The 15852-nt window shown below is 40.7% G+C and overlaps 1 protein-coding gene across 1 annotated transcript in view; it reads left to right on the top strand.

The window, feature by feature from the left end:
• Window positions 1-15852, top strand: part of SYNE1 (spectrin repeat containing nuclear envelope protein 1) — a 524167-nt gene that overhangs the window by 148508 nt on the left and 359807 nt on the right. Inside the window, exons 10-12 of the mRNA XM_026454397.1 lie at window positions 5455-5562; window positions 8685-8822; window positions 10416-10580. Of these exons, the coding sequence (XP_026310182.1) occupies window positions 5455-5562; window positions 8685-8822; window positions 10416-10580 (411 nt within the window). The remainder of the gene's footprint in view (window positions 1-5454; window positions 5563-8684; window positions 8823-10415; window positions 10581-15852) is intronic.

Below are 15852 nucleotides of genomic sequence, written 5' to 3'. Positions count from 1 at the left end.
TTTGTAGAAGGGGCTGGGGTTTGGGAGATTAGCCAGACACAATCAGCAGGGAGAGCATGTGTGTTTCTATGAAGAATTATGCTGAGCTAGGTAATGGATGAGGAAGAAACTTGGGCTTTGGCGGGGGAGTTGCAATATCCTTTTGAGAATAGATGTTGGAGGAACAGGAGGGCATCCTGTTGGGAAGATTTGTAGGAGGAGCTATAAAGTAGAAGGTTGTCAAAATATTGAATAGAGTGAGAAGCAGATGGACAGAAAGTAAAGTATGAGAAAGGGCTTGACTGAAGTAATGGAAGCTGTCCCTGAAGCCTTCAGCAGTACAGCCCAGGTAAGTTGCTGAGACTGATGGGTGTCACGTTCAGTCCAAATGAAAGCAAAGAGAGACTGGGATGAAGGGTGTAAAGGAATAGTAAAGAAAGGATCTTTGAAATCCAGAACAGAATAATGGGTTGTGGAGGGAGGTACTGAGGATAGGAGAGTATGTGGGTTTGGCACCATGTGGTGGATAGGCAAAACAATTTTGTTGATAAGGTGAAGATCCTGGACAGGCTTTAGTCCTCTCAAAGCCTGTTGTGGGATGGCACTCTGGTGTTGAGCAGGGTAAGGGTGATTAGGTTTTAATGGGGTAGTGATGGGCGTGTGATAGGTTGCCAGGGAAGGAGGAGAGGTGTCCCATCCTTGTGTGTTAAGGTAGGGGGATACAAGAGGAAGACGCGAAGGAGGTTTTGAACAGGGGAAAGGGTGGCAGTGAGATGTGGCTGTAGCCCAGGAATAGTCAGAGAAGCAGATAATTTAGTTAAAATGTCTCAACCTAGGCAGGTGGGGATAACTAAAAAAGAGTGCATTAAACAATGTTTTCCAAGTTGACACCAGACTGGGGGAGTTTTAAGAGGTCTAGCAACTTGGCCATCAATACCCACAACAGTTATGGCGGCAAGGTAAACTGGCCCTTGTAAAGAAGGTAATGTGGAGTGGGTAGCCTTCGTATTGATTAAGAAGGGTACAGACTTACCCTCCACTGTAAGAGTTACCTATAGCGTCTGTGATGGTCCAGGAGGCTTCCGAGGTGATCGGGCTGTGTCAGTCTTCAGCCGCTAAGCTGAGAAGATCTGGGAAGGAGTCAGTCAGAGAGTCTTGGGCCAGAGTTCCAGGGGCTCTGGGAGTGGCTGCCAGGCAAGTTGGACAGTCCAATTTCCAGTGGGTTCCTGCACAGATGGACACAGCTTAGGAGGAATCCCGGGCTGTGGGCATTCCTTGGTCCAGTGGCCAGATTTCCGGCACTTGAAGCAAGGATCCTGGGGGAGAAGGTCCTGGAGGAACGCCTGGCCACTGTGGTTTAGGTGTTTTGAAGTTCTTGCGTACTGGAAATGTGGCTGGGGTTTCTCTTACAGTGAAGGCAAGTAATTGCAACTCAGAAACACACTGCTGCTTGGCTCTCTGTATTATTGTACACCTTGATGGTGAGGTTAATTAAGTCCTGTTGTGGGGTTTGAGGGCTGGAATCTAATTTTTGGAGCTTTTTCTAATGTTGGGAGTGGGTTGGGTAATAAAATGCATATTGAGAATGGGACGGCCTTCTGGACCCTCTGGGTCTAGGGCAGTAAAGTGTCTAAGGGTTGCTGCAAAACAGGCCATGAACTGGGCTGAGGTTTTATATTTGGTGAAAAAGAGCCTAAACACTAACTGATTTGGGAGAGGTCAGATAAAAAAAAAAGGAGGGTTAACCTTGACTATGCCTTGAGCCCCAGCCACCTCTGTAAGAGGAAATTGTTGGGCAGGTGGGGAAGGGCTAGTCGTGGAACAAAACTGTAAGCCAGACTGGGTATGAGGAGGGGAGGTGATAGAAGGATTATGGGGTGGGGGAGCGGAGGCTGAGGAAGAATTGGGACCTGACTCAGCCTGGTGAGGAGCAGCCTGGGGAGGAGGGGAGAGGTCAGATGAGTCCATAGAAAAGGAGGATTCAAAGGACTCAGAGCTTGGGGTGGAGGCTGAAGGAACAGACAGGAGAGAAAGAAGAAAGATTTGGGATGAGTTGCACTGGGAGCATAGACTAGGGAGGGACTGATGTGTAAAAGAATGCCTGGATGTCAGGCACCTCAGATCATTTGCCCATTTTTCGACAAAAATCATCCAGGTCTTGTAAGGTGGAGAACTTAAAAGTGCTGTTTTCTGGCCATTTAGAACCATTGTCAAGTTTGTACTGGGGCCAAGCGGTGTTGCAGAAGAAAATAAGGCATTTAGGTTTTAGGTCAGGTGTGAGATGAAGAGGTTTGAAGTTCTTGAGAACACAGGCTAAGGGAGAAGAAGGGGGAATGGAGGGTGGAAGCTTGCCCATAGTGAAGGAGGTAAGTGTAAAGTGAAAGGTAGAGACACAGAGAAGTGGGTGGTGAGCAGCCCTGGGCTGTAATGTGGGTGAGCAGCCAAAGCAGGCATCCCTGCAATTGACGTGCCACCAAGGGAATGTGAGTGAATGACCAAGGCAGGCGTCCCTGTGGTGGTCAGACACCAGTGGAATGTGGGTGAATAATCAGGCAGGTGTCCCCACAGTGATTAAACACCAAGGGAAGCCTGTCTTCCCGAGTCTGTAACCCACACCGGAGTTTTGTGTCCACCGATAAAATGTGTCTCCTTTGTCTCTACTAGAGAAGAAAAACAACTGGAATTGGAAGGACAGGGAGATTGAAAGGTAGTGAGAGAGACTGGAGAAGGTAGTGAAAAGACTACTTACCCAATTTGAAATTGGTGAGTTGTTCCTTGGGCTAGCCTGAAGACCCGAGGTCACAGGTGGATCTCCTTACAGAGTGAGGGTGAGGACAGGGGACCGGTCTCCTGAAGGAGTCCCGCTGTCCCGTGTCTTCAGCACCAAATGTCATGTGCATCCGTGTGAAGAGACCATCAAACAGACTTTGTGTGAGCAATAAAGCTTTTTAATCACCTGGGTGCAGGCAGACTGAGTACAAAAAAGGAGTCAGCAAAGGGAGATGGGTGGAGCAGTTTTATAGGATTTGGTTGGGTAGTGGAAAACTGCAGTCAAAGGGGGTTTTTCTCTTGCGGGCAGGGGCGGGGGTTACAAGGTGCTCAGTGGGGAGCTTCTGAGATTCATTGTCCAGAAGTAGGAATTTCACAAGGTCAGTTGGTCAGTTAGGGTGGGGCAGGAACAAATCACAATCATCAAATGTCATCAGTTAAGGCAGGAACCAGCCATTTTCACTTCTTTTGTGGTTCTTCAGTTGCCTCGGCCATCTGGATGTATATGTGCAGTCTTGGTTGGGCTCAGAGGCCTGATAAGGATTTTGTACAGTTGTCCCTAGATATCCACAAGTGATTGGTTCCAGGACCCCCCAAGATAGCAAAAATCATGATGCTCAGGTTCCTGATATAAAATAGCATAGTCTTTGCTTTTAACTTACACATATCCTCCCATATACTTTAATCTCTAGATTATGTATAATACCTAACACAATGTAAATGCTATTTAAATAGTTGTTGGCCAGGTGCGGTGGCTCAAACCTGTAATCCCAGCACTTCGGGAGGCCGAGACAGGCGGATCACGAGGTCAGGAGATCGAGACCATCCTGGCTAACACGATGAAACCCCATCTCTACTAAAAAAATACAAAAAACTAGCTGGGCAAGGTGGCAGGTGCCTGTAGTCCCAGCTACTCGGGAGGCTGGGCAGGAGAATGGCATAAACCCAGGAGGTGGAGCTTGCAGTGAGCTGAGATCCAGCCACTGTACTCCAGCCTGGGCGACAGAGAGAGACTCCATCTCAAAAAATAATAATAATACATAAATAAATAAATAGTTGTTATACTGTGTTGTATTTTGTTTGTATTATCTTTATTGCTGTATTGTTATTTTTATTATTTTCTGAATATTTTCAATCTGCTGTTGATTGAATCTAAGGACACAGAGGGCTGACTTTATCACCCAAATGCATTTGGGTGAATGTTAGTGCTGAGGTTGTAACAGGATCACAGAGAAGTGTTCTCAATATATGGTTCCTTCACCAGCAGCATCAGATTCACCTGGGAACTTAGACATAAGGATTTTTGGCTCTACTCTACATCTGCTCAGCCAGAAACTCTGTGGGTGCTGCCCAGCAATTTGTGTTTTTCTAAACCCCTCAGATGATTCTAGTGTGTACTAAGTGTGAGAACCACTGGCATAGGAGACAGATGCCCTCACTCAGACTTCTGGGTTAGAAAAAGCTTCCTAGAGTAGGTTGTGCCTTAGCCAAGTTCTGAAAAAGGCATTATCCAGGGGAAAATGTGGTAAGTGTTTAGGCAAAAGACAACTGCTTTTGCAAGACAAGAAAGTGAGAGAAGGCATGGATCATGAGAATGTGACAACCTCGGTACTAGACATGCTACACAGATTACCTCTAATTCTCACCAAAACCATTGAAAAGGTGCGTGATGATTCAACACACCCTTTAGTACATCCTGTAGTACAACAGTAGAGAGATTAAGAAAAACACACACACACACACACACACACACCAAGCTCACAGAGCTAATGCATGGTAGAGCCAGAATTTGAAACTAGTTTGGCCTGTCTCCGTAAATGGCATTCTTTCCACTCTGAAACATCACCTGCCAAGGGGGACAGTCATTTTACCTGTGTCACAGCACTGTCAGCAGCAAGTGAGATGCTGAAGTTGAAAGCTGTTTTGTAAATGCCGAAAAACCATGTTCAGTATGGTTCTGAATACCTGACATTCTTATGAGACGCTACATCTTGATGGAAAGTTAGGATATTTTCACTAAATCAATGCTATTATATAATGGCCCTTGTCATTATTTGTGAAAATAAGTATGAAAATCCCAATTTTATGTTTCATTTTTGAGATGAGTGGTGACCTGGATACATGTATTCACCAAATAACTTGGTACATCTCTAATAGGTATTATGTTCCCAGGGTCTGGGAATACCGTATTGAACCAGATAAATGTGTTTTCTGTCCACGTGGAGATTGTAGTACCTAATATCAGTTTAAATAGTAATATAGACAAGTCACACAATGGTATTTTGGGTGTAACTCCTCAAATTCAGTCAAAATGAACCCCATCTAGAACTGTCCTCTGGGTTACCAATGGCCTTGGGTTAGGAAGCAACTCACAGGACTGTGTTTCTACTCCAACTATGACTCTTATTATTTGTGTACTTAGGAAATTCCTTCCTGGGCACATTTTCTTTATTAAATTAGCGTTACTTGGCAAAAACAAATGGAGTTAGTTAATTTCATTATTCAGTAAGATAACTAAGATATTTTTCTAGAGTTAACTTTTGTTTCTTACTGTCCTAAAGGGGTGGAGGTGAGGAGAAAGAAAATTTTTCAGAGACAGTTGGGACTTACTAAATATTAAATCTCTTCTAGAGGCAGTCAGGTATTAATCAGCAATTAAATAAATGCACAGATACTAATAAAATTATAATGTCTCCCTGTTTCCAGAGAGAAGACAGGCTAATTTTGAAGGAAATGAAAGTTTGGATAGAACAATTTGAAAGAGATTTGACAAGAGCACAGATGGTGGAATCAAATTTACAGGATAAATATCAGGTAATGTATGGAAAAGCTTTTTGAATTTTTCAAAAGCTACTTTTGACTAAGATTTATATATGTCATTTGATCTCTGTTTAATGCTTCGAATTACGTTAACGGGAAAAAGTCTTTAAAGACCTAACATTCATTACCCTAAGTTTGCATATAATTTAATAATTGTGTTTCTGATGTATGTAGATAGTCTTAAGTTGCATTGTATCCACACTATATATGGAGCACTGAGGCTTCATCACTTTCCCATAACTCGGTCTTATAGATGACTTGGAAAACAAATGCGGAGTCTTTGTGTTTATAGAACTCATGATCTTGTAGATATCATCTAACACAAAAATCTACCAAGAACAAAGTGTTGAGTCAAATTGAAAATTAGTATAAAATAAGCTGACTTTAATAAAGGATTGCAACATGAGTATTGGAGGTCCATTAAAGGGATCAGTTTCGGCTGCGACCTGCCTAGTCCAACACCATTGCATTCAAGTTGAGCTCAGGGTTAATTTTTTTCCCCAGTCTGACTACAGTGTCGTTAATTGGACTTCTGCTTCCGATTTTCATTTCCAAGACACAAAACACAGTTTGTTCCCATTTAAAAAGTGTGATTTCAATAGCAAAGACACAGAATCAACCCAAATGCCCATCAATGTAGACTGGAGAAATAAAATGTGGTCCATATACACCATGGAAGACTAGGCTGCCGTATAAAGGAACAAGATCATGCCCTTTGCAGGGACATGGATGGAACTGGAAGTCATTATCCTCAGCAAACTAATTCAGGAGCAGAAAACCAAACCCTGTGTGTTCTCACTTATAAATGGGAGCTGAACGATGAGAACACATGGACACATGGAGAAACAACACACACTGGGGCCCGTGGGGGAGTGGGAGAAGTAGAGCATCAGGAAGAATAGCTAATTCTTCCTGGGCTGGGCTTAGTACCTAGGTGATGGGTTGATCCGTGCAGCAAACCACTATGGCACATGATTACCTATGTAACAAATCTTCCTGGACATGTACCCTAGAACTTAAAACAAAAGTTGAAGAAAAAATAAAAATTAATAAAAATTTTGATTTATTTGATGCAGCATTATCATTTTTTCCAATGTAAAACATCACTCCATTTTAGTGGCAAAATTAAGTATAGTATATTCTGTAATATATTCTACTCACCATCATATTTCAGTCATGTCTGCTACAGAAAAAGGTCAAATAATGTGAGAACTTCAACATGGTAGACAAAAGATTTATCTATGGCATTAGTGATTTTGCGTAATCGTATCTTTAAGATATGCCTGAATTTAGATAGATGGTAGCATCAATATTATATTTGTCCAACTTAGCAAAGCAATAAATATGTGGTTGATATGCATGTACTCTTTTGCTTTGAAATTCAATGTGAGCTTTTTTCCCCAAAATAAAATTTTCTGGGCTGAGATCCATTAAAAAATGATTAAGCCAGTAAATGGAGAAAAGAATTGCAAGAACAGAGTGAATATACTTATTTAGTCGACTGATGAGGTTTAGGTTTGGCATCAATTATCAAAAAATAAATCCCAAGTTATAAAGCTACCTGTTACACAGATGCTAGTTCATGAGGGAAATAAAGGCTTAGAAAAGCATAAAACAGAAACACTCCTTTCAGTCCAAAGGTGATCACTAGTCTCTTAAAAATGGATTTAGAGACTACCTGAAATCTGAATTTAGGGAAAATTTCATTTCATCTTTACATTACATAATCAGCATTTTAAATCTCTTTCAATCTATAGTAAATGCTGTATTTTCCAGTTTTTTCACTCAGAATCCTGTGGAATAAAATTTAAAAGTTGATTTTATGTTTTGGTTTATTCTTATTTTTTATTTATTTTATTTTTTAAAATTTTATATATTTTCTTAGACAGAGTATCACTCTGTCGCCAAACTGGAGTGCAGTGGGTGGCATGATCGTGATCTCAGCTCACTGCAACCTCCGCCTCCCAGGTTCAAGCGATTCTCCTGCCTCAGTCTCCTGAGTAGCTGGAACTACAGGCATGTGCCACTACCCTCAGCTAATTTTTGTGTTTTTAATAGAGACGGGGTTTCACCATGTTGGCCAGGATGGTCTCAATCTCTTGACCTCGTGATCCGCTCGCCTTGATCTCCGAAAGTGCTGGGGTTACAGGCGTGAGCCACCATGCCCAGCCTATGTTTCGGTATTTTTAAATTTCCATTCAGAGAAAATGGAAAACTTGTAGGTAAAATTGTAGTTCACTATCTCCCCCCAGTGTTTTTCATGTGAATTTACATGTTTGTTTATAATTTTGAAATTCTTTAGTTTTGTTATCTGCGAACTTTTGTGGGGCCATCCTCCTGTTCTGTAACGTAACTGCACATTTTAATTATATTTTAATTTTGTGTTTAGATTTGGAGACACACTTTAGGATGCGTTAATTTAATTAATGTAAAACGTAAAACTTTAAAAATTGTTTTAATGTTAGCATTAAGCTTATAGTTAAGTCTACATATAATAAATTGATGTCAACTGTACTGTGACATGCTTAATATTTTAATACCATGAAATTAAAGCAAAGGATTATCATATAAGCATGGTCCCCTAAAGTAAACCTCTTTATGCAGGCTTACTTAAACACAAATCTAGACAGCTTTAATTCTGCATTATTTCCATATATGCAATTTCTGTTTGTAAATTGTTTGGTACTTGAAATAAAGCAACTATCTTGATTATTAGCTAAGATTTATACTCCTGTTTACTATGATTTCCTGACAAACGTATACTGGTACATAAATTACTTTACTAGAAATGAGAAATCCTAGGCTTTAGTCCTACCTCTACTACTTGTCCTTGGTAAGTCATTTCTGGGCTTCAGGATAGTAATGCATGTCTATGTTGTAGGGTGATGGAGAGAACCAGAGAAGATAATATGCAGAAAGCACTTAGCACAGGGTCAAGCTATGTCAGGGCTTGATGAATGACAGCTGCTATTAGTAACATAACTATCATTATTATTATCAGTAACATATATCGAGTGTTATCCAAATAGAAAAGATTGTTATTTAGGAAATGTGCTTTCCTTTGCTTTTGCTGTTTTTGACTCATTGCCATACTGTTGCTGTTTTTCCTCTTTTAGTCATTTAAGCACTTCAGAGTTCAATACGAAATGAAGAGGAAACAGATTGAACATTTAATACAACCATTACATAGAGATGGTAAATTGTCACTTGACCAAGCATTGGTAAAACAATCTTGGGATAGAGTGACCTCCAGGGTAAGTTCTTCCACAATTAGTTGTATTGGGGTTTAATAAATTCAGAAAAGAATATTTTTCATCATCTGTTTCTACACAGTGATATGACAACAGGTTCTACTGCCTCTGTCTGAGGCTAGAAAGACTTAACTAGGGGAGAATCTTTGCCTCCTTGTCTAGTTTTCCTGCAAGTTAATGGAAGTCTTTGGTTTAACAGCTATTTTCTTGCTTTGGCTTCCGTGTATGTGATATCAGCCATTGACTCGATGATAGATTAAAATCTTGAGACCATCTGAATCACTTCACACTTTACACAACTTCCTTCTGGGTGGTTTAGAAGAGGTGACTCTCTGGTCTTGTAGCAGATTCTCCAGAACGGAACCACAGCAACTCCTTGTATTCCAAAACCATGTTTCATCAAAGTTAATGACCTTCCTGTATTGACATACAGTTTTATATTCTTTAATTCAAGCATCTCTTTTTATCTGATTGATCACTAATCTGAAGGAAAACTGCTCAGTATCTTTCATATTCATATTCTTCATGCTTAAATACCAAGATTTCAAGCCCCTGGAACTCTTCTATCACTAATAAGAATATTTGTCTTGAACTTACCGTATGTTCTTCATTTTTTTAAATTTTATTTTTGAGATCGTGCCTTGCTCTGTCACCCAGGCTAAAGTGTAGTGGCACAATCACAGCTCACTACAGCTTCAACCTCCTTGACTCAGGCAATCCTCCTACCTCAGCCACCTGAGTATCTGGGACCACAGGCGTGTACCTACCACCATGCTTGGCTAAATTTTTTTTTTTTTTTTTTTTTTTTTGTGGAGATGAGATCTCACTGTATTGCCCAGGCTGGTCTTAACCTCCTGGGTTCAAGCATCTCACCCATCTTGGCTTCCCAAATTTCTGGGATTACGAGAGTGAGCCACTGCACCCAGCCAAATTTTTTTTTTGGTGGTCTCATTTTTTTCTAGTGACTCCATTAAAGAATAGACTAGTTCCTAAGCACCTGCACTCATCCCACCTGGCATTCCAGTAAGCTAGGCAATGTGTCTGAGAATTGGGTAAAATGAAAGAGATGGAGAGAAGGGTAGACAATCATAGGATTATAGAAAGAATCTTTTAAATCCATCTTTGTCTAGAGCTGCTTAGATAACCCTCATTTTTCTGGACTTGTTCTGATCATGTGGGAGGTTTTAATGGGATTCTCATTCCGAAGACCAAGATACACATCAGCCAGGTGTATAACTGCTGCATCCTCCAAGCATGTCAGCAAACCTGATCCCTTCCCTTTCAGCAGAAGCCACACTGAAAGTCAGTGGGTGCTTTATGCTACTCCTGTAAGAGGAAAATTGCTTACACTTCTAATAATCTTCCATGTTTAAGATGTATTTTGAGTTTCCTCAAAATTTGCTTGTAACTGTAATTTTCTCCCCATCCCTAAAGTATCAAACTCAGAACACAGACATTTACTTATTTGATATTTATTAACTTAGCCTGAAATCATTAACTTAAAGCTTTATGTATGCTTTAGTATTATTTGGGGGTAATTTTATAAATTGTCATCTGTATTAAAGATATTTTACTTGTCTGCTTTTTAAATTTTAGCTCTTTGACTGGCATATACAGCTTGATAAATCTCTTCCTGCACCTCTGGGCACCATAGGTGCCTGGCTGTACAGAGCAGAGGTGGCCCTGAGAGAGGAAATAACCATTCAGCAGGTCCATGAGGAAACAGCAAACACGATACAACGGAAACTTGAGCAACATAAGGTAAAAATTCTGGTTGGAAAACCTTGCAGCATAACAGCCCTAGTGCGGTCTGGAGAGGTAGCCTAGTTACAACCTGACCTGTTGGGAACGCCGCAAGTATTCATTCTACATGATCAGAGATGTCACACCTTCTTAGAGTTCTCTATCTAATTTGAATGTTTCTTTCTTACACTGGTTAACGACGGTTCCAGTAGGTTGATTTCCTGAGATATTTTCCATACCTGTGTGGTGTTTTTTTCATCTGCAGCTATCTTTGTTATTTCTGTTGTCATATGTTATTTTTCAAAAGATAAGTGCATAGATGGTATGCATTTACATAATAATGTGGCTGGCCGTTGGCTCCAGACCTTATTTCTGCCTCCATTCTCAAAGGAAGGCAGGCAAAAGTTCTTATGTCCTGGTGCTGTGGGGTAGGGGTAGAAGGAATGGAGGCTGTAGGAAGTGGTGGGGTTAGGCTTTGATGGTCTCTTAGTCATTTGGGACATTTTAAACTTAATATATGATCAGTTGTATATGGTATAGTTTCCGATATACTTTCTCTTTGTGTTTTGTGATACTACAGGCCTAACTAAAAATGCTGTTTTTCATTAACATCACATTAACGCAATCTTGCATTTTATGCATTTGAATTCGTATACTTCATTTTCTGTAGTGTGGTTCGGTATTACTGCATATGTGAAAAACAGAGATTTCTGCTCCTGACTACACATGGGCAATATATAGCCCCTATATATTTTCTGCTAAATTATTGATACTTAAAAAAAAATTACCCCAAGGAAATACTGTTCTATATCTAGACAAGATCATAAAGCAAATCTATGACAGATTTTATTTTATGCCTCTCTGGGGCTTTACTTTTGGAGCTAGAGATAACAGAGACACAGAGATACGATGCCATTGCCAATCTTGGCAGTTTCAACTCAACAGACTCAACCTCAGACAAACTTATTGAACCCAATGGCCACAGCAAGATTTGATGGTCTGCAGAGGCCGTCACTCAGGGTCCTGCCTCCATTTCTTCTTGGCCTTTTCCAATACTCAGTGCCTTCAGACGCTTTTAAAGTTGCTGAATATCTCTTAGTTCCTCTCCTCCCCCACCAGCAACACAGACAAACGCACACACTAAACTCTCTGTCATCTGACTTCTCAGATGCCATGACTTTGGGGTCTTCATCTGTGCAGATACTCACATATAAAAGCTGGGCCTGCTTGTCTGTGCCTTAGTGCCCTAATGTGGGGGCAGCTATGCCATAAGGGACCCAGAGTTCAGGCCTCATATGAGATCAAGTCACAAGAATTTTCCTGGTATTGAATCAGGTTAAGGCTTCTCAAAAGCATAGAAACACCTGGGCCATGTCAATTTTGAGAGCACCCCAGTATATTAAAAATGGAGGAAGGTATGAAAACAATATTACACAAACAGTAACATCTTTAACAAATTAGCAATTAAGCTTATATAACATATAATAGTTTTTTTCATGTAAAACTTTTTAATTTAAACTTTTTTTTTTAACCTTAACTGGCATTTATTTATTAATTTTTAAATTTTAGATTCAGGGGGTACATGTGCGTGTTTGTTACGTGAGTATGTTACATAATGGTGGCGATTAGGAGTCTAGTGTACCTGCTACCTACATATGAAACTATTTTAATTGACATAAATATTTGATACAAAAGAAGTCACTTTAGAATTTTAAATGAAATGTACAATGTATATTAATTGGGAGTTAAATACATTAATTCAGCAAATAGGCATGGTAGCAAATATTCCTACTACATGCAGGTCTTCAGCTCCAGGGCAACAGGTGAGGGGCACAGACAAGGTCCAGGCATTTGTGGTGCCTCCAATCTAGAGGTCTGAGAAACATCTACACAGTTGTTCTTTATATAATACCCTTAACTTTGACTTCAGTGTCCCACCATAGAGAAAATGCCTGACAATGTAACTGCTATTTACTAGTTAATTATAACAGTTTATAAAAATATTAATTCAAGGCACACTATAGACAGTAACATCTCCTACGGGGGAGTGAGTCCTAAGTTGGCCAATGCACATGCTGTCTGCATGTTTCCGTGGCTGTATGATTTCAGGCCCTTCATGAGCCCTTCTAGCTCCCTTGAGAGACACAGAGAGAGACAGACCCTGTGCCAGCCCCCAGGAATACAGCTAGAACAATCTCTCTGCCAAAGGCTAGTGAAGAAGGCATAAAAACCAGAAATGAAGTGAGTCAGGGAGAGGTCGAGGGACAGGAGTTGGAGAAAATGGTTATCTGAAGCAAACAAACAAACAAAAACCCAGAAAGGACTAGGCTAAAGAGAAAACCAAGGAATGTAATAAAGAGACAAAGGTAAAAAGCAGAGGTAGGTGGGGGATCAGGCCAGGTTCAAGGTGAATATTAGAATGATCTTTTTATTGAGGTAGGAACTTTAGCTAGGCCTGGGCATGGGTACTTAAACCAGCTCATAAAACAATTAAATTGTCAATTTTAAAATCAATTCTCATTTATTGAAAAATATATATTAGGAGACTATAATAAGCTAAGCTTTGAGGGTGAAAGTTTGAATTATTATTATTATTATTGTTGAAATGGAGACTCGCTTTTTCGCTCTCAGGCTGGAGTGCAATGGTGCGATCTCAGCTCACTGCAACCTCTGCCTCCCAGGTTCAAGTGATTCTCCTGCCTCTGCCTCCCATGTAGCTGGGATTTCAGGCACCTGATACCACGCCTGGCTGATATTTGTATGTTTAGTAGAGATGGGGTTTCACCATGTTGACCAGCCTGGCCTTGAGCTCCTGACCTCAAGTGATCCGCCTGCCTCAGCCTCCCAAAGTGCTGGGATTACAGGTGTGAGCCACCATGCTCGGCCAAGTTTGACTCATTAAAACAAGTAAAAATTATAAGTTTCCTCAATGGCACTAACTCAGTCCCTTGATTTGATGTAACACCTCTATGCTGGTATATTGGGCTGACTTGGAGATGCAATAAATTGGGAAAATCACAATTTAGGACTCACTGATGCATGACCAAAATGTTTGGGAATATTGTCTTCCCATCTTGGTCTAAAAAGTAATTCTGATTTTTGTCAAGAAAACTTGAACAGGCTATCAAAGTTGCAATGCTTGGCTTTTTTCGTTCTTCACAACTTTTTAAAAAACAACACAATTTTCAACACTTAATGCATAGGCAATGCTTGCAAGTTGGATTCAGATCAATTTTTAAATGTGTGTTTCCAAGAGTTCACTTTGTGAATGGTTCTGCCAATGGTTTTGTTTTGCTATTTCTGAAAAATTAACATATATATGTATGTATATATTAGAACATATTTATTCTGCAAAACATAGTGTACCTGTATTATCTCTTCTATTTTCCGGTTACCCTAATGTTCAGTTATCTATAAAAATAACAATAACCACAGCTAACTATTATGGAGGACTTAACCATATTTTAGTCCTAAGTATTTGATTTTTACCAAACACTTAACATGACGGATGTGAGATAGGTATTATTATCCTCTTTTGCTGATGAGGAAACTGTAGGCAGAGAGAGGTTAAGTGACTTGCCCAAGGTCACATAACTGATGATCCAGGTGGTCTTCAGCACTAGGCTTAAAATGTGACCACAAAGCTATTGCTTATCATACTTGTAAAGTGATTATACTGACTAATTTATTATTCTTAGTATTGATTTGGCAAAGTAAGACTTTCAGTCATAAGGAATTGTGAAAATAGCCATCAGGCTGTGCCACCTGCTACACATCCTTACTGCAGTTACCAACCCTACCTAGGTCACTTTCCCTCCTTTCTTGAAGATTTTATTTCCTGGATGACAATGCATGCCGTAATTCTTAATAACTTCAATAACCCAGAGATGATCCTCCCAATATCGTGACCTCTCAGGTTCTTGACCTCCTCTTCCCCCGGGATCCTGTCCGACACCCAACCCTAGCCACTCACTCCACAGTCATAGCCTAGAGTGCTCATCACCAGTAAATGAGACCCCTCCACAAGCTCTTTGTCAAGTACCTTCCTCTCCAGTCAGACAAGGCTTCATCTCCTCTGTGCCCTATAATCTGTTACCCTACCACCTTTTCACTGCATCCTGTTCTCTTTACCAGCTCCCTTTGTGCTCTGCTTAAATGCAATGTAAAAGCCCCACTCGTCCACATCCTCGCTTGCCTTGTCCACATTTCACTTTGTTTTACTGTCCTGGTAAAAACACGATGCCAGTGAAAGCCAGCTCTCTGCCTAGTTCATGCCCACACACATGTAGCTGACTGTGGCTGGAGAAAAACACACCCCCAGGCTTGATGACTAACCCAAGTGGGCCCTTAATGGTGCCTGGCAATCAGAAGGCATTTCCCGACTCCATTCCCTCTTCATTTCTGGGACAACTATTTCATATCTTGTCTCTTCAAACCTTCCACACCTCCTCCCCATCCTCACTCTTAGCTGATGACATTACTTCCTTTTTCTTTGAGAAAATAGAAGCAATCAGAAAAGAATTTCCACCAGCTCCCACGGCCACATCAACCCACCTACTTACATCTGTGCCCAAATACGCGCTCTTCACTTCTGTTACTATGGGTGAACCATCTGTGCTCTGGGCCGAGGCCAACCTCTCTATGTGTACATTAGATCCCACCCTCTCTCCAAAAGGTAATTCCTGTCCTTCCTCCCTTCTATATTTTTTCTCTTTCTTTCTTTGTTGGAGTTGTCTCATCCACATACAAATATGCTGCCATTAACTCATCTTAAAAAGTCTTTTTCTTAGCCCCACTTCCCCTTCCAGCTACTGTCCAATTTTCTTCCTTCCTTTTACAGCAAAGCTCTTTGAGAGAGTTGGCTCTGTTCTCTTTCTTCTTTCTAAATTCCCTTCTCTCATTCTTTCTAAAAACCATTCCAATCAAGCTTTTCTCTTGCCATCTACCATGCCACGTTTACTAGACTTTGCCTCATTCCTTACCCAACGGCCAGTTCTCAGTCTTCTTACCTCACCTGTCACAAACATTTCCCTTAGTTATTCCTTTACCCTTGAAAGACTTTCTTTAGGGCATGGCGGCTCATACTTGTAATTCCAACATGTTGAGAAGCCAAGGCAGGAGAAGCACATGAAGCCAGAAGTTTGAGACCAACCTGGTCAACCAAGCGAGACCCTGTCTTTACAAAAAATAAAAAAATAAAAAATTAGTCAGGCATAGTGCTGTATGTCTGTAGTCCCAACTACTCGGGAGGCTGAGGCAGGAGGATCGCTTGAGCCCAGCAGTTAAAGGC

This window comes from Piliocolobus tephrosceles, chromosome 5 (assembly GCF_002776525.5).
Source record: "Piliocolobus tephrosceles isolate RC106 chromosome 5, ASM277652v3, whole genome shotgun sequence".
In the NCBI taxonomy this organism is placed as follows: Eukaryota; Metazoa; Chordata; class Mammalia; order Primates; family Cercopithecidae; genus Piliocolobus; species Piliocolobus tephrosceles.
The sequence above is the reverse complement of the archived record's forward strand: the minus strand, read 5'-3'. Positions and strand labels throughout refer to the sequence as shown.